At 51.7% G+C, this 18,649-nt stretch overlaps 1 protein-coding gene across 1 annotated transcript in view; it reads right to left on the reverse strand.

Annotated features, from left to right (window-relative positions):
• Window positions 1–15,889, reverse strand: part of KCNK5 (potassium two pore domain channel subfamily K member 5) — a 38,866-nt gene extending 22,977 nt beyond the window's left edge. Inside the window, exon 1 of the mRNA XM_025418657.3 lies at window positions 15,341–15,889. Within this exon, the coding sequence (XP_025274442.1) occupies window positions 15,341–15,526 (186 nt within the window). The 5' untranslated portion in view covers window positions 15,527–15,889. The remainder of the gene's footprint in view (window positions 1–15,340) is intronic.
• Between the last annotated feature and the right edge of the window lie 2,760 nt (window positions 15,890–18,649).

Genomic DNA, 18,649 nt, shown 5'->3' on the forward strand with positions numbered 1-18,649 from the left:
GGCACTGCTGCCTGGGACATCGTCGCTTTGGCAGCGGAATTTAAGAGTAACAGCAAGCCAATGTTCCAGCAATCACAGAACTAATGCTGGGCTTCAAGGTGTGTCCTGTTAAAACTCTGGTTTGCTTTGTGCTTTGTGCACCTCATATGTTAAAAACAGCAAGCCTAGAAGTGGCTAATGATATATAAATTCAGTCTCTTTAAGAGGGATTCAACAGCGTTTCAGAAAACCTGGAAGTAAGAGAAAGAAAAAGGCAGCCACCATCATCCTGCCTCTACCTCAACACAAATCGTCTTCTGTTTTTACGTGGAGTCTCCATGACTCAATGCTAACAGAACCACATGCGAACTTGAGCGTCCTGGCTGGCTGCCCTCACCCCCAGTCCTGTTTTTGTCTACCTGGAAGCCTGGCTCACAGTTCAGTCCCAATTTGAGAAATACCAACTGAAGCCCTGGGAGGCCACCCCTGCCCCCCCAGGGCCCGGGCAGCTCCAGCACCAACCAAGTGTCCCTGTGGGAGTCTGTCTGAGGGGTCCCATCCCCAGGCCACACAGCCCAAGACAGTGCAGAGCAGTTGAGGGGAGAGGCATGAAGGGGTGTGTCCATAGACATAAGATCAGCTTCAGGAAGGGGAATTTTTTAAGACCTGTAGACGATGACCCCAATACAGAGCTGAGGAGCCAGAGGACTTGGCCATATACAGCTCTCAGTGCTGGAACTTTCCAAAAAGACAGGGCATGCCAAAACTGAGATCTGTGAACTCTGAATCCTCAGCAGGCTTGGTGCAGGTGGGGACCTTCTAGAGCAAGACCCAAAAGTGCCTCCCATGACTCTGACGATGTCCTGCCCCAGCACCGCGGAGCCACACCCAGGGAGACGGTGACACTTCATGGGGAACCTCTTGACCTGTCCCAAGAGGGCAGTGCACACAGGAGGATCACAGGGGTGTGGGCAGTCACAGAGCGTCTGCTGGGTGGACAAAGAATCTGGTCAAGCAAGATCCCCACTGGGAAGAAGGCTAGGGACAGTTTTCCAGATTGGAGGTGGGCCTAACTGGAAGGCAAAAGAGGGCTGTGCTGGTCCTGCTTCTGGTATTTGGGGGCTGGTGGAAGACAAGCCAAAGGAGAGAGAAATACAGTGTCATGGTTCAGGGTGATCGTTAATAATTACCCCCTCACACTGCGCTAGGTTTGCGATCCGATGGGGCACAGGCTGAGGGCCTTGTGGAGCAGGAGAGGAGTACACACAAGTCAAAACGCAAGGTGCTCTGATGCCCCGGGGTGGGAGGTGGTGCCGAGGGTGCCGAGGCTCAAAGAAAAAAGCTAACCTCTAGAGAAAGGGGAGCCTTCCCTGTCAGCTTCTCCTACGGCAACTCTTCTACCTTGGGGCACCTGAGGCCCCCGCAACATGCCACATGGCTACTTCATTGTCCTCAATATATACTGCATGGCCTCACCCCACCTCAAAAGCAGGGCCAGTAACTAATTCTTCCCTTAATTTCCAAAATCCTTAAACCAGCACTGGTTTAAGCATACAGCAGGTGCTCAGTAAGTGCCTAATCAGCTTTAGTGAGCAAGTCCTTGGTTCAGAGAGGGGCGGTGACCTGGTCTAGTCACACAGCAAGTCAGCTGAGCCAGCCCCAGAACCCAGCTCTGCCTTCCAGTCCCCAGCTCACTAAGTAGATCTCTGGGCTGCGGCTCGAGTCTGGGGGATGGGAGAGATGGGGTGTTGAAAAGCTGATAATCAGGACACCCTCCCTTTTCCTGCTCCCCAGGGGGGTGCTGACAAGACACTACTGCATCAGCGTGCCCCACTTAGCCCACTCAGCACTTATCCCTCAGCGAGAGGCAGCCACTGCTCCAGGGGGCCGGGATGCTGAGAAGGGAAGGGCATCCTTCCAAAGCTAACACTGTCAGGATGCATTCCACGACCCAGGAGGCAAGAGCTTTATTTGAACAGCAGAGATGGGAAAGGTATGGGGCTGCTGTTCTTTCTCTTCTGGAGGGTCTGTGAACAGGTGCCATCCTGCACCTGGGATGTGAGAGGATCCAGAACCTTGCACTAGACACAAAGGACACCCCAGCCCAAATGAACATTCAAGTCCATAAAGGGCCGGCTCTGTGGTCCTCAACATGCTGCGGCATCGCCCATCTCTGTCATCAGTCATGCAGACAATGTCTGGGTGGCACTTCCATCCACTCCAGGAGAATGGCAAGACTAAAACTAATGCCTCCCTAGGTGCAGGCCAGGGTCTTGCTGGGGGTTGTCCCTGGGGAAGTCAAATGGGGATATATGTCACAAGTATGGGTTTAGCTGCTGAGGAAGGAGCAGGTAATATGGCACTCAGATGGAAACCCCACAGCCAACCAGCAACTGCACGTCCCTCCTCCAACTCCTTGATTCTCTCTTGAAGGCTCGGGTCTCTGGGTCGCCCGACCCATAAATCTTGTCACGAAGGGTCGGGGCCTGTTAGGTCTGTAAGGATGCTGGAGGAAAGGAGATGAGGGCAGGAGGGGGGTTGACAGCCTCAACTCAGAATTATGACACCCACTTATAACCCAAGATTTCCTGCTTTAAAACTTTCCATGCCGTAAATGGCAAATAAACCTATATATGGTCAATGTGGTCGGGAATACAGTGGTGTCAGAACCCACAAGGCTGCAGAACGCAAAGCCAGCAAAGCATGCATGGAACACTTTTGGGGTACGAAGAGCCAATGGGCCCCAAATAGAAAGTCCAGCCCCAAAGAGTGACTAGTCAGATGGGTAGGACTGGTGATGATTTAGGACCTCGCAGAGTCTAAGTGAGAGCCCCCTTGATGGAGCTCTGGCTCTAGACTCAGAAGCCTGGGCTCAGGCCACTAACTAGCTGTGTGACCTTGGTTATGTCATTTAATCTCTCTGCCTCAGATGCCTTATCTACACAATGAGGTTACCCACAGCTGCTATCTTACCATGGCTGGGGGAGTCGATGCCATGTGGTGATGGCCCTTGCCTGGCCTACAACGCCCTTTCCCTCACCAACGTCAGCCACCGCTACTCCTATGGTGTGACTATTGCTCTGGCCCCGCTGCCACCCTTCCCCAGAGCAATTTACGTTAGGGGTGGACACAGATCTCGAGTTCTTGGTAAAAACAGTAAACTTGCTGTAGTTTTACAACACCTCACCACCCTGAAGAGATGGCCTTTTGTCTCTAATCGAGACCTAAGGGGATCAAGGGGAGGGGTCCAGAAAGAGGCTGAGACCACGTGGGTGGGAGAGTCCAAATCACAGAGGCCACTGCAAGAATGCTGGCTGGCTCCCTTCTGAGGGAGAGGCCACTGAGGGTTTTCTGAGTTGGGGGTCATGACCTGAGTCTATGAAGGACCCCTTCCCCCCCTTACTGATGTGACACCAGCCAGGAGAGCTATTAGGAGGTGTGGCAGTCACCTTTCAATCTACCTCTTGGGGACACTGCTTCCAAGAAGCCTTCCCTAATTGCCCCACTTAGCTCTAATTACTCCTTTATTGTGCTTCCCAGCCCCCGGTGAGCACAGTAACCTGGGAAAAGTTACATAACCTCCTAAGGTCTGGGCCTTGGCTCCAGGGCTGAACAGGGAGGCCAGTTAAGTAACCACTAAGCTCCCTCCGGCCTCACAATTTATGATTTGCCGCCAGAAGTGCCCAGAGCCTGATTCTCCTCCCCCATCAACCATGCCTGCCAACCTCCAAGAGTGGTGGGGGCGGGGGGGGGGGGCATATTCTGGAAAAACCAGCCAACAACAGCTCCTTGGGTGCAAACACTTGGGGTGTGGGGTCCTGTGATAGGGAAACTCCCTAGAAGGCACCAGATCCTTTCTGCTCCAGGCTCTGGTTGGTCCCGAAAAACATCCTCCCTTCTGAGCCTACAGTTACCAACCATCTCCACTCTTGCCTCTTGTTTTAGAAAAACTCACTAGTTAGGGTGGGGAAGCTGGCACTCAAGATCACAAGGAGTGTGCTAGGCAGGTTAAAAAAATCGGGCAGGCCAGGTTAGTGTGAGTAGAATCCGTGCTCTGCAACCTACAAGACCGTTATGATTTTGATGTAAAGGCGATTTAGAAGGGGATTAGAGGGGAACCTGGTGGCTCAGTGACATGTCTGCCTTTGGCTCAGGACGTGATCCTGGAGTACTGGGATTGACTCCTGCATCTAGCCCCCTGCAAAGAGACTGCTTCTCTTCCCTCTGCCTATGTCTCTGCCTCTCTCTGTGTCCCTTATGAATAAATATATAAAATCTTAAAAAAGGTTGGCGGGAGGGTGATTAGAGGCAGGGTGACAAATGGCTTGGTGGGAAAAGCTCTGGGCCTACGCAAGCTAAGCTAGTTTACCCTGGGCTTAGTTCCACAGTCTGTCCCTAGCTCCTCACAGGCCTTGGTTTTCCTATCTAGCAAATGGGATGGTGTTTCACCGCCACACTTTAGTCCAGCCCGGAGAGGCCACAGGAAGGCACCTCAGATAAACAAGTCTATGGCGACCCATGGCAAAGCCAAGGGTGGGAATCTGAGCAGGGTATCTGCAAGCTTCTTAGGGGTCATCCAGTTGCTAAAGGCAACTCCGTTCAATGGGGCTCACATCCTTGGTCTGCTGTGGAGGGGTACCCTGTGAGGGCCATCAGGGGAAAAGGAGCCCGACACAGGCTCCAGCCGAGCCAGAGTTATCAGGTCAGAACATGTCCCTCTCCCCTGAACAGCCCAGCCTTCCTCCTGTTCCTCCTCAGAAGGCTCTGAAGATGAAACCGTTTCCACAAGTGAGGGGCAGGGGCTGTTTCTTCCCTCCCCCAGCACGTCCACTTGCCCTTTTGGTTTCCACAGTACATGGTCTGAAGACATTCCCCAGAAGGCAGGGATGAGGTTCCTGCTCTTTGCAGCAGGTCTCAAACAGGTTTGGGCACATAGTATGTGCTTAGTAAATATCTGCTGAATGAAGGACTGGATGGCTATTTGCTCCTCTACGTTGAGTTCCTTGAAAGCAGAAACCACAGCCACCCTGGCCCCGGAGGACAGATCTATTAAAGGCCCTCATGCCCATTGGCCTGGTTAATCCCAAGGGAAAGGACTTTAGGAAAAGTTTATAAAATAAGGGGTAGGACAGAGGAAGCAGAGAAGGGGGTTTCTAGAGATAAAGACTCAGAGTGGGACAGCTGTTCCAAGTTCCTCAAAAAAGAGGTCACAAGAACCGAATCTAAGGTTAACTTGGAGCTGACTGCCCAGCCAAAGTGAGTGACCTCCGTGCACGCTTTGTCCTACGATCTTTCTCCCACTGAGATGAGTAGCATTGCTCCCACTTTCCAATGCAGCAATGTGATCAGGGTCACATAGTTTGCAAAGGCGCTGTGACTTGAAAGCCCATCCTTTTTTGTTTGTTTGTTTACTTAAGAATCCATTTTATTTATTTTTTTATAAATTGATTTTTTATTGGTGTTCAATTTGCCAGCATATAGAATAACAACCAGTGCTCATCCCGTCAAGTGCCCCCCTCAGTGCCCGTCACCCACTCACCCCCACCTCCCGCCCTCCTCCCCTTCCACCACCCCTAGTTCATTTCCCAGAGTTAAGAGTCTTTCATGTTCTGTCTCCCTTTCTGATATTTCCCACACATTTTTTCTCTGTTCCCCATTATTCCATTTCACTACTTTTTATATTCCCCAAAAGAATGAGACCATATAATGTTTGTCCTTCTCCGATTGACTTATTTCACTCAGCATAATGCCCTCCAGTTCCATCCACGTCAAAGCAAATGGTGGGTATTTGTCGTTTCTAATGGCTGAGTGATATTCCATTGTATACATAAACCACATCTCTATACATTCATCTTTCAATGGACACCGAGGCTCCTTCCACAGTTTGGCTATTGTGGACATTGCTGCTAGAAACATCGGGGTCCAGGTGTCCCGGCGTTTCATTGCATCTGTATCTTTGGGGTAAATCCCCAGCAGTTGAAAGCCCATCCTTAACCACTAGGCAATGTGACCCCACCTCATGAGGCTTGAAGGGGAAAGTGGGAGCACATTTCGATAATGGCACTACCCCCCTTCTCCCCCTCCTCGCCACGATTCTAACTAAGCCTATGAGACCAGAGGCCAGAGTCTGGGCCTGGCTCAATTCACCTAGACAAGTGTCTTGATCTTGAAGAGGTCCGGCCCCTCCCGACCGGACTTCGAAATGGAAGGTCCACATGGCTCTTAGCATCATCCCCTCAGAGCCAGGCACACCACCAGCCACCTGGGGCCCACCAGACATGGTGAGGCTATCAGTGGTCAATTAAACCCCACAGGCTTATTGCACATTTCTGTGGAGTAGGGCCAAGGGTGAAGAGACATGTCCCTGCCTGCGCAGGACTCCTCAGTCTAGCTGGGCCTAATTTAACTCCAAGCACTCCAAACTGTCTTGAATGAATGGATGAATTTACTTGTAGGAAGGGGATCTAGAGAAGTGAAATCTGGCCAGAGTCGCACAGCAAAAACCAGTACTGTAGGCAGAACTGGAACCATGTTAGAATCAACTACTGGGGGGCTCCCTAGGTGGCTCACCGGTTTAGCGTCTGTCTTCGGCCCAGGGCCTGATCCCGGGGTCCTGGGATCGAGTCCCACATTGGGCTCCCTGTGTGGGGTCTGCTTCTCCCTCTGCCTGTATCTGCCTCTCTCTCTCTCTCTCTCATAAATAAATAAATAAATAAATAAATAAATAAATAAATAAATAAAATCTTAAAAAAAAAAAAAGAATCAACTACTGGGGACGCCTGGGTGGCTCAGTGGTTGAGCATCTGCCTTTGGCTCAGGTCATGATGCCAGAGTCCTGGGATCAAAACCCGCATCCAGGCTCCCTGCATGGAGCCTGCTTCTCCCTCTGCCTGTGTCTCCGCCTCTCTCATGAATAATAAATAAAATCTTAAAAAAAAAAAAAGAATCAGCCACTGCCTACACAGTGGTTCAGATCCAAGTCTGTCAGACCCAGACCCAAGCACAGGTCTACACTGACGAAAGGAGGGGCTCTCTACCAGATACTATCCCTGCCATCAAGCGCTCCTGCAGGGCTTTCCCCTGGGGTTGGGTGGGGGCGAGACGGGGATGGAGGGAAGCCTCTCCCTCCCAGGAGGGGCCTAGCTAAGCAGCTGCAGCCAGATTACACTGGGCCACAGGAGGTGACAACAGCCACAGTATGCAATCCTGCCTAAATATTTCAGCAGGAAACCCAAATATTTAGATGGAGGAGAGGAAAAATAGAATGTACATTTCAAAGCCAATCAAAGGGACCTGTCTACCAAAGGCTCTCTGGGAGAGGAAGTGGGTGGTGCCTGCCCCGTACAAGGGTACAACTCTGACCCCAGATCCTGTGTGATCACCACCCAGGGAGGACACCCAGGAGGCCATCTGCACCTGGAATCATCCGGAATGGAAAAGGTTTGATCAGAGCCTGGGACACTGCCAGGACTGAGCAGAGAAACCCTTGCCACCCTTCTCCCAGCAGGGTGGGAGAAAGAGAAGAAAGAGAAGAGGGGACACCTTCCACATTTTTAGATGTTGACCATTCTTTCTTTTGAGGGGAGAGTTGTGGGTGAACTTGAAAGAAATGGGAAATGTTGGGCGACTCCACGAGGAGGAATTTGGTGGGCGATATCATCCGTATCTCCATCTCCAGATCAGGAGATCACTCCGTGGTGGGGCCTGAAGCAGGCATATAGAGAAAGAGAGGCACAGCAGCTGATAGGCAGCAGGTCATCGGCCGCATGTGCCAGACATTCTGCCAAGTGTATTTACGTGGATTCTGTAGACACGAGGGAGATACTATACTACTTCCCATTTCACAGATGAGGAGGCTGACCTGCTCAAGGTTTTGGAGCTAGGTAATAAGCATCCTGAAAGCTGTCCCACATACCTAAGGCTCAGAAGGCACCACACAAGGCTAACCCTTTCCTGCCCCCAGGCCTTTGCTCCTTGTTTTTTTCCACCTTTCCACCCCACAAAGAACAAAAAGTTTCAGCATGTGGATTCTAGGTTCAAATTCTCATTCTTCCACTTCATAGATGTACAAACTCTAGGCTGAACCTCTGTGGTCCATTCTGTTGCTCCTACCAGCATGTAGTGCTGGTAAGAGAGCACCTACTGCAGAAGCTGCTGCATAGATGATGATGATGCACAAAATAGTTCACAAAGCCGGTGGCTAAAGCAAATGCTAGGCTCGCACCCCCCCACGCCCCCTCCCAGTACTCCAACCTCCTGGCTCTGCAATCAACAAGGCAGGGTGAGTCTCAGCCTCTAGTTAGCCATTTGAACCCCGGCAAATCGCGTGGCCTCCATTTTCCTAGAAAACAGGTATAGCAGTAACTTTTAACCCACTAGACTGTTTTAATGAGACACTAGTTAAAGAACCAGCCCGATGCCTGGCATGCAGTCAGAATTCAGCAGGATGCTCACAGGGGCTGCTACTCATCTTCCCAGCTTGCCTTAAGTTCCTGCTTCTTTAAATTCAAGAGTAGAAATTAATTTCTCAATGGTTCACCCTTAGAACCTCCAGGTTACCAATGTCAACCAGGGGACAGCTTCTTTACTTTTCTTCTTCTAGATTAGGGGCTCCCTGAGGGCAGGATTATGTGTTGTTCAGAGCCAGATCCCCTACAGGCCAAGGAGTTTTAGAGGCTCAGGAAACAGGAACTGAATCCTCTGAGGCCCTGTGACCCTCGTCCATCTCTCTGGCCTCGACCATCTGCAACCCATCACTCAGCACCAGGACCGCATTTCCTCTCATTTCACCACTATGACGGTCTCTCTCCCCAGTGAGGCTGAGCTCCTGAGGGCTAAGGCTCCCTGTCTGGTTTCTGAGGCTTCAGCACACATAAAAATGCTAGCCAGCAGGGAGGCCCCTCTGTGAGCCACCCTTTCTTTGCCCAGATCTCCAAAATTTAGGGACCAGATTAATTCCTCATCAAAAACTCAGAGGCCCTGCAGCTGTACAGAGCTGGAGTATACCATCCCTACTTTTACATAAAGGGACAACTAAGACATAATCTGGAAAGGTAACCAAATAAGGAGTGGGGATGGCTTTGGCAGGGACCTAGACCTGACCCTCCAAGGGGCTCATGGTGAGAAGGTGTCCTAATTGAAAGCTGGGGATGGGAGTGTGAGGGGAGGATGGGGGGGGGCTCTTTTTTGGGGGGGGGAGGCTGTGGGCTCTGTGGGCTTTGGTGGAATAACCCACATTTCATCACATCAGTAGGAGGAAGGGAGGAAGAATCCTTATCAGAACACCCATGAGGTGAAGGGATCAGCCCACAGAAATGCTGTTAATTTAGAGGCGAATACTCCACTTCTTTTAAGTTGCAATGCTTGTGAAGAACAGGGAACTTTTTGAAATGCTGCTCACTCACTTACTTAAATTGCAAACATTTGGTCAGTTCAAATTCCTTGGCTAAACCCAGAGGGCTGCATCAACTGACCCTCACCTCTCAGCCCTGTGGCAGCAGCCCTGGACCATCACACAGTTATACTCCTCCCTGAGGGCTGTGGGCAAGAAAGTTCCACCATCACCCCCCCTTATTTGTCTAACTCTTTAAAAATCTGGTTGATACACACCCAGAAGAGGGAATCTGGATCATATGGTTCCACTTTTAATTTCCTAAGGAACCTCTTCTAACACTGTTTTCCATAGTGGTTGCACCATTTTACTCCAAGAGACAAATACTATATGATTCCACTTGAAAGGTATTCAGAATAATCAAAGTCACAAGAACAGAAGTAGATTGTGCATTACCAGGGACTGGGGGAGAGGGGAAAGAGGAGTTGTTTAGTGGGGATAGAATCTGTTTTGCAAGACAAAAAAGTTCTGGAGATCTATTTCACAACCCTGTGAATATACTTAACATGAATGAACTGTACTTTTAAAAATGGTTAAGATGGGGTAAAAAAAAAAAAAAAAAAAAAAAGGATAAGATAGCAAACTCTGTTATGTGGGGTTTTTTTTTTTTACCACATAACGAGCACTTACTATATGTGCCAAGCACGGGTCTAGGTAAACCAGGAGGGTGATACTGTGGCATGGCTTCAGAGGCCAGCCCATAACCATCACACATGCTACATGGATGGGACTCTCAGCAACAGCAAGGGGCCTGCAGCTGGTGGGGCAAGTGGCACTTAGAGGGTAGGTAGCATGTCCTCTATCCATGTCAACCCATCCTTGGGGAGGATAGACAGATCAGGCCTCCTCTGCCCTATTCTAAGAGTACCAGGGAACCCTCAGTGAGGTCTCCAAGGAGACTCGCCTCGTCCTGCTCCATTCCCCAAAAGAAACACGGGAAGGAGGCAAACCTACTTTTTACACACCTTCTTGTAGTACCCAGCACATTTGGCCTCTCTATCACCCAGTTCTGGCCACGTCCTTCTTGAAGCCCCAGTTGGATCTAGCACTTCAATCTGTAGAAAGACTCTGTCAGGGGTTTTGTCTCAGGAGTGGGGCTCCTCTGCTCCCCAAAGCCTTATATTTCCCTATTCCCCACCCCCACCACACATAGAGTTCAGAGGCTGAGCCCAATCTGACAGCAAACAGCCAAGTTCAAGATGAAAGCCCTTGGCCTGAGGTCAGAGCCAGCCAAGCACAGCATCCAAAACTGGAAGATTGTTTCTTTTAAACGGGAGACTATAAATAGGGCAAAACCCCAGGAAAATACTTAGAAGCAACAGTCCTCACCTCCCTTGCACCCCCTCCTATAGGACTCTCCCCACCCCCACTAGAACCTTTCAACACTTGCTAATTCCCACCCTAGATGATAAGTCTCTAATACCACGCCATCTGTAATCAACCCAAGGGCTCTAGTAAAACTCCCAAAACGATTCAATACAAATTCACTTTAACTGTCAAAACTCTAACTAGAGCAGTTAACTGAGGCAGATTTATCGATTTAAGAATTCTTATTTTTTTGGCCGCCCTCAACTTTGAGCAGAACATAAACAAATGAGCCATTAGGAGGGGACCTCTTTCGTCCATTTCCTCTCAAAAACCAGACTTCTCTACTTTTCCACTTCTGCAGTTCTAGACAGTGAGGATCCAAATTCAAACTAATGACGTGGAGGCCTCCATGATCTTGGATAATCAAAAGATCTATTGTGTTCCTTTACTTACAAAAGCAGTTAAGAGGACCAGTGTGCTTTACAATTTCCAACAAGGCTCGAAACAAAAGAGGTTTTCATGTTAACCCTCAATTCTCAAAAAAACTCAATTAATGTGCCCCATTCTCAGCATTTTGGTCAGATGTAATTTTAGCACATAATTCCTGGTTATATATTTCAAATTTTAGGAGTAGGATTGGTGTTAGTAACTCGAGGTCAGACCTTTAAAATTGGGATCAGCCTGACTAGTGTAGACTGGAACAGGTATAGAGTAGGAAGGGTCCAGTAAATAAAAGGAGAGGGTTCTGGCACATATGGAAAACCTCCAAATATGATAATGCAGTCTGAAGCTGGCAAGGAGGCCAGTAGGATCCAAAAAGGCTTCTGGGAACTGGTCAACTATGTGAGAAGTCTAGAAAACCCATCCTGTCATGGTTGAGTTTATTCATCCTTTTTCTCAGAAGCCAGTCTCAGCCTGGCAGTGTCTTCATCCTGTCTTTGCACTCCCAGAGCCTTGCCTCGTGCCTGGCACACAGTGGGCACTTAATAAAGGCTTGCTGACTAATTCTCGTGTACTCTGGAATACAACAGTGTGAAACCTGACTCTGCACCATATAATCCCGGGCAAGTTACATCACTGTCCTCATCTATAAAAGGGGGTGGTCACCAAGATTAAATTAAAATAAGACTATTTACAAGGTGCTTATTCGAAGCTCTGGTGCACAGTGAGTTCTCAAATCCTTCCTGTTTATGAACACTGCACACCAGAAGTGAAGGCTGAGAAAGGTTGACTGCTCCCCTTCACCCTAACTCTTTGCTTTTTTGTGCTGCCAAGGGAGGGGTGGACTGATGCTTACCGCAGCCACAGAGGAGCTGCTGGCTGGGCCAGGCCCAACGCAGGAGGCCTGCATGCCAATGCTTGTTCCAGAGGAAATAAAAAATAGAATTTCCCAGCCGACCAGTGTCCACCTGAACCCATTCACTTAGCTCACTTACAGACCAACCATTCAACAGCTTCACATGCCTAAGGAGGGCAAAGGTGTAGAAGCAGCAGGCTCTGAGGCAGACTGCCTGGTTCCCACCCCAGGCTGTGCACTCCTGCGGTGTAACCAAGGCCACTCCAAGGTCCCTGAGCTTCAGTTTCCTTATCTGAATGCACAAGGTGGCTATAAGGAGTACCTGAATGAATACAGGTAAAACATTCGGTCAATGTGTGCTCAATAAGCGCTAACAGGGGGAGCACATGCTGGCTCTCCTAAGTCACATCTGTACACATCTTGCCTAATGTTTCTACTTGACCTGATCCTCACAGGACCCTCATTTTGTAGACAAGAAGAGGCAAATTTAAATGGCTTGATGGGTAAATGGCCAAGCCAGATGGCAAAATTGCCCGTGTCCTCTCTCATAAAATCCACATACCTCCCACCATGCCCAACTCACAAGGTATTCAGACAATGCTAACTGCCTTTGTTGGGAACCTCTGCAATTTAGCAAGAGGCCAGGGGAACAAGGCTTGGGAGCAAGGTTCCAAGGTGGTTCTGAAGGCAGGAAGGAGGGCGACCACGTGGTCTGAGGCCAGTAGGGGTGGGGAGGCTCGAGGTTTGAAAGTTGGCCTCCATTTCAGTTCAACCACAGCTTGAACAGGGAGGAAGTACCTGAGAACTTGGGGCCTATTTCCAAAGATCTAACGAAAAGTGAGGGGTGTGTTGCCTTGATTCCCTTAGCATGCTTTTAAAATCATGTGCAATTTCCAGCAAAAATAAAACCCCAAACCAGACTGCACCCCCTTCCCTTCTAACAACCCCTCCCAAGAGCCTGCCCCAACCCCAGGAATTCCTAGTGTGGGACTTCTTTAGGATAACAAAGGTGATTCAGAACCTGACAAAACACAGGACCTCAGGTGTGAAAGCCCCGGGGCAGGGGCCGATGGGAAAGAAGTTTGAATTTTAAAGACTGAGTCTTTGGTTTTTTGTTTGTTTTTTTTTTTCTTAAACCAATTTCCTGGGGCCTCAGGCAATGCTTCAAGTCACAGAACAGAAAGCAGAGCCAGGCAGCAGATTTCAGCAGACTAAAAAGTGACGCTAGCAAAATGCTTCCCCTGGTCAGTTGTCCATTTCTTGGGTTTTTCCTATGATGGGAGGGGACTCATCCAGTTGGAGGTCTGAGAGTTTTCTGGCCAGGGATGATGAACAGGGCTGTCCTTAATCATCTCCAAATCAGAAATGGCCTGATGCTCAAATCTAAAAGTTACCTGCCCACTTTGGGGGCAATCTTTGGTAGGTTTAAGAGGACCTCCAAATAAGAGGCATTTTGTTTGCTCAAACACCTAAGAAAGCTATCTAACTTCCAAAGCTACTACCACCAGCTGCACCCGGCTGCCTTACCCTGACCACCCCCCCCCTTTCCCTTCTCCTTGGGTTTTGAAGTTTATTTTCCCACATTCAGCCTTGAATTCTTTCCTTCCTTCCCCTGCTGCGGCGAAGAGGGAAACACTTCGAGGGCAGCTTGATTCTTCATCACCCACGCCTGCCCTCCTCCCCCTCTAAACAAAGCCCTAGAACAAACTAAACAACAACTCGTTCTCCTGGGGAATTGTTTCCTCAAGGGAAATTATAAAGTGACCCCTCCCCAATATGCACGCACAGGGCAGACACACTCCTCCAAAGAAGCTCCTGCTACTGGGGGCTAAAAACACCCAATTACCCTCTAAGGCTCATCCTCCCCACCGAACCGAACCTGTACTGGGCCGCCACTCTGGGGACTGACTGCTACAGGTCCAGAGACTCTCCCTACTAAAATCCAACACCCAACCTGCGGGCCTTCGCTGCCTCTCCTGCTGGCCAGAGAGGTCAAGTCTTTCCTTGCCCAGCTGCTCATCCGTACCTAGATGCTCACGTGTGGGAATGTCCATTGATTTCAGAACAAAAAGGAGGTAGCAAAGGCAAGACATCCTCCTGTTTTCCAAAGCTTTCAACTTTCCAACGGTCCAGGAATGGAAAGAATGATGAAGACAGGAGAGACATAATACCAATCTAATGGGAGACAACTAGACCACCATAAAATGTTGGGAGGGGGGAGGCGGGCTGCTGCAGATTGAACGCTGTTCCTCATCAAACCTCCTTTGTGGCATCTTTCATCCCAAGAGAAAAATGTAACACCTTGGACAGTCTACCTACCCCTAGTCCACCCCACAATCTAGAGCCTTCACCAGCTCTTATATCCAGGTCCTGATCCTTCCACTGGAGAGAGGCCATTAATGCAGGCCAAGAGGGTGAGTGGTTAAGGCTAAGAGCCTCTGAGAAACGAGAGCAGAGGGCCCCGGTCCCCAAACAGACCCAAGGTCCCAGCCACCATGATCAGCCCCCAGTTTATCCCAGTAAGGTCAAAGCGTCAACCAGAAGATGAGAGGTTCTCAAAGCCAACACAGAGGAGACTCTCCCCCGCTCCAACACCTCTCATTCTGCTCAACCTCTCCTTCCCCCTAAAAAAGGATGCGCTGGGTTTTGCTCTTTTGTTCAACCTGCTACTTTCACAAACTTTTTAGCTCCAAGCCCTGGGGGAGGAGGGGGGCTGTCTCCGCGAGATAAGCCCTGGCGGAAGCCTGAGCGCGTCCCCTGCATTCTGGCCGTCAGCGCCCGAAGCCGGGTGCTGGGGCCGGACGGAGCCCCCTACCCACTTCCTGAGCCGAGGACGCGGGTGCGCGGGGAGGCTGTGCTCAGGCTGGGGCTGGGGGACCCTCCAGCAACTCCGCCGGGCTCCCGTTCGCGAAGAAAAACCGGGCGGGCGCGGCACGGGTCTGGCGCTGGGAGGTGGAGATGCGAAGGGGTGGCACCGGCTCGACTCCCCAACTCCGGGAGCGTCTCCAAGTGAAGAAAGATAAACGCCTTTATCCGCCCTACAGCCCCCTTCCAACCAGGGAGGTGCCCGCAGGCTCACACGGAGCCGCCGCGCGGCCCGGTTCACCCGGGGGTCAACCCCAGCCTCTTCACTCTGGACAAACCGGCTTCCCGAAGAGTCTCCGCGTGTGGGTGACTCCGGTGTCTACGGATGAGCGCCGGGTCCCGGCAGCCAGACCCCTGCGAGGCCGGACCGCTCCTGCCCTGCCGCCCCCTGCACTCCCCGCGGGGGCTGTGGGTGCTCCGGAGCCGTGAAGGGCCTCCCGCAGCGCCCCTGGCGCCCTGGCCCGCTTCGAGCGCCTGCAGGGGCACGGGCGACCGCTCACCTGCAAGATCTTGTCCAGGCCCTCCTGGCCCAGGCACGGGAACTCCTTGAGCAGATGCACTTTCTGCGTATAGTAGTTTTGCTTGGCCTCCTTCCAGTGCGGCTCCTCGAGCACCTCGAAGATCGCTGCCCCGATGGCCAGGTAGAAGATGATGGCCGAGGTGAGCAGGGGGCCCCTGTCCACCATGGCTCCCGGGCGGCCGCCTCCCGGACTGAGTCGCCCCTAGCCCCAGCGGCTCCGCGTCCACCCGCCCTCCAGCCTCTGGAAACAGCTGTTTGAATTTGGAGCTCCGCATGCGCAGTGCCCTATCCCCCCCTCACCCCCCGGCGCCGCTCCCGGGACAAACTCGCTCGGTCGACTTGGCCCGCCGAGCGCCGGTAACTGTACGGAGCCTCGCTCCCGCGGGCGGGGGAGGGTGGGCGGACACCACGTGGGGGGGCAAGGGGGCGCCCTGGCTCGCACCCGCAAGAGGAACTGGGGGAACTCAAGGCCGGACCCTGGGGAGACACGTGGGCCGTCCGCCGCCAGCCACCGCAGTGTGCGCCGCGCCCGCCTCCGCGCGCCTCTTTAACCAGCGCCCGGTGCGCGCGCCCTCCCGCTCCCGGGCCCGCGGGGGAGGGGCCCGGACAGGCCCCGCCCCCGCCCGCGCAGGCCCCGCCCCCGCGCCGGCCCCGCCCCCCTGCCGGCCCCGCCCCCGCGCCGCCCCGCCCCCGCGCCGGCCCCGCCGCTGGCGGGAGAGTCCTGCCTCCGAGGTGCGCGCCGGCGAATTCGGTGCTCGGAGCGCTCCCCGGGCGGCCGCCGGGACTGGCGCTTGGTATTAGGGTGCTGGTGCCACTAACTAAGGTGAGCCTGCACCTGATGGCCAGGGTCGGAACGTTACTACTCTCATTAGCTTCATTGTAACTCAATTTCCATCCCCCCTGACGTTTCTGCAGAGAAAGCTCGGATTCTCTCCGTCTCTTGCTCCTACACCCTCCTGTAGGCCCGGGGAAAGCTAAGATTAGAAAGGGACTGCAGAGGCTGTAGAGAATCAGAGTATCAGGAACGAATCCAGCCCCAAAAGTGAGACTCTCGGGGATCCCTGGGTGGCGCAGCGGTTTAGCGCCTGCCTTTGGCCCAGGGAGTGATCCTGGAGTCCCTGGATCCATCCCGCGATCGAGTCCCACGTCGGGCTCCCTGCATGGAGCCTGCTTCTCCCTCCTCCTGTGTCTCTGCCTCTGTGTGTGTGTGTGTGTCTATCATAAATAAATAAATAAATAAATAAATAAATAAATAAATCTTTAAAAAAGAAAAGTGAGACTCTCCCCTCTTGCCCCATTCTTACCTGCCCTGGTGCCCTCCCCACCCCGCCACATAGGGATGGAGTAGTTGAGGCTGCACTATTATAGACGCCTCCCAGCCACACGCACTGCAGCTCTCCAGGAAATACCTAACCCCCCCCCATACTTCCAAACCTATTCTGCAATCCTCATCCACACCCACGCACATGCAGTCATCTCCCTCGTTGGGAGATATTTTCTTCTGATATATGATACAACTCTAATATACCATATAACAGTAAAATGACCCCTGGGGGTTGGGGAATCCAGATGGTTCAATGACATATCCCCAGACTGTTCCCCAGTGGACACTCCATAAGCATTTGTGCAATGAAGGAGTGAATGAATTTGTCACCAAAACACACACTGAGGACATTTCTCACTCATCTTGCTACCATTTACTGGGCATCCATGAACCCCAGGCAGTACTACATCCTTTCCATGCATCACAAGGAGGGGCCTATAATTATACCAATCTTGCACTGAAGGCATCCAAGCTGTGTTAGGTTAGCTTGTTCAAAATCTCTAACCAGCAACAGCCAGAAGGTGGAGTGGCACACTCCAGCACTAGGTACCAAGGCCTGGCCCTGACCTTCTGGTGGTTTCTGTGGGGACAAGTGCAGCAGTGAGCCAAATTGGCACACTGCCTTTGCCAAGGCCTTCCGCCTTCCCCCATGGGGTAGGTGAGGGACTTTGCTCAGGTCTCAAGAGTTAGGGCAGTTTTTGCTAGGGGGAGGTATCCGTGGTGTGTCCGAATTGGGCAGGAGCAGAGGGTCTAGGGATATAGGTTTGAAGGATTGATCTGAGTTTGTGGATGTTTCTGTCTCTCCTTTATGGCTCCATGTGTGTGTTCCCAGGAGGCTGGAGAGGGAAGCCCCATGTTTCCTGATTCAGTATCCCTGAAGACTTAGGGAGCCAGGTGCCCTCAATAAGGCCTGTAGGTTGCCCCCTCTGGAGCCCACCCACTCCTGGGCTAGGCCTGGGCCCCACCCCAGGCAGATCCCTCTTCTGCAGCTCCTGTCTGCCTCCTACCCACCCTGCACCAAACTCTGCAGTCCAACCTCCAGCCCTCAGCCCACAAGGAGTCCAGGCTTCTGTCCGCGATCGCCTGTGTCTGGGGGGAGAAAGTCAGGGACTGTGGTGTAAACAGTTCATCCAGCGGGGGTGGGGGCAGTTTAAGAGGCCACAGACTCTCTTACTCTGTTTGGAAAATTCTCCCCCATTCCTCTCCCACCTCCAGTCTGTGTTCTTTTCCTAAGAAAATAAAGGGCCTCTTCCTATTTCAGTCTCACTGTCTCACAAAAACACTGCAGAATACTTTGGGATGAATCAGGTTTTATTCAAAGTTTTTATAGTTTCTAGTTTCTCTATCTTTCCACTTTACCTATTTCTCCATTTCCCAACTTCTCTCTTGCCGTCAGTGTGGTGCTCAGTCTCTCATCTCCCCTTCTTGGGCCCGTTCCTCACCTTGTGTCTTCCCAAACCCCTTGCTTTAGCTCTCTATTTGAGTGCCTCTCTCCCCTTCCTCTGGCTCCTTTCAGAGTGATTGTGCTTCTTTTCTCCCCTCACTTCCTCCGCCCTCCCAGAGCCCATCCACACATTTAGGTCAACAATTTCTGATGGAGATCAGGAGCTATGGCCATTCTGTGCACAGCAGCCAGGGGATGCTTTTGGAAATATAAACTGTAGGGATCCCTGGGTGGCGCAGCGGTTTAGTGCCTGCCTTTGGCCCAGGGCCCGATCCTGGAGACCCGGGATTGAATCCCACGTCGGGCTCCCGGTGCATGGAGCCTGCTTCTCCCTCTGCCTATGTCTCTGCCTCTCTCTCTGTGACTATCATAAATAAATAAGAATTAAAAAAAAAAAAAGGAAATATAAACTGTGCTGGAACCAATGAAAATTTAGACTCCTTGAGCCTCCAGGATAGAAAAGTAAAGTAGGTAAAAGGTAGGGGAGGGGGGCGGAGAGTGTATTTTCTTACACAAGCTGG

The sequence above is a fragment of the Canis lupus genome, chromosome 12 (genome assembly GCF_003254725.2).
Source record: "Canis lupus dingo isolate Sandy chromosome 12, ASM325472v2, whole genome shotgun sequence".
NCBI lineage: Eukaryota > Metazoa > Chordata > Mammalia > Carnivora > Canidae > Canis > Canis lupus.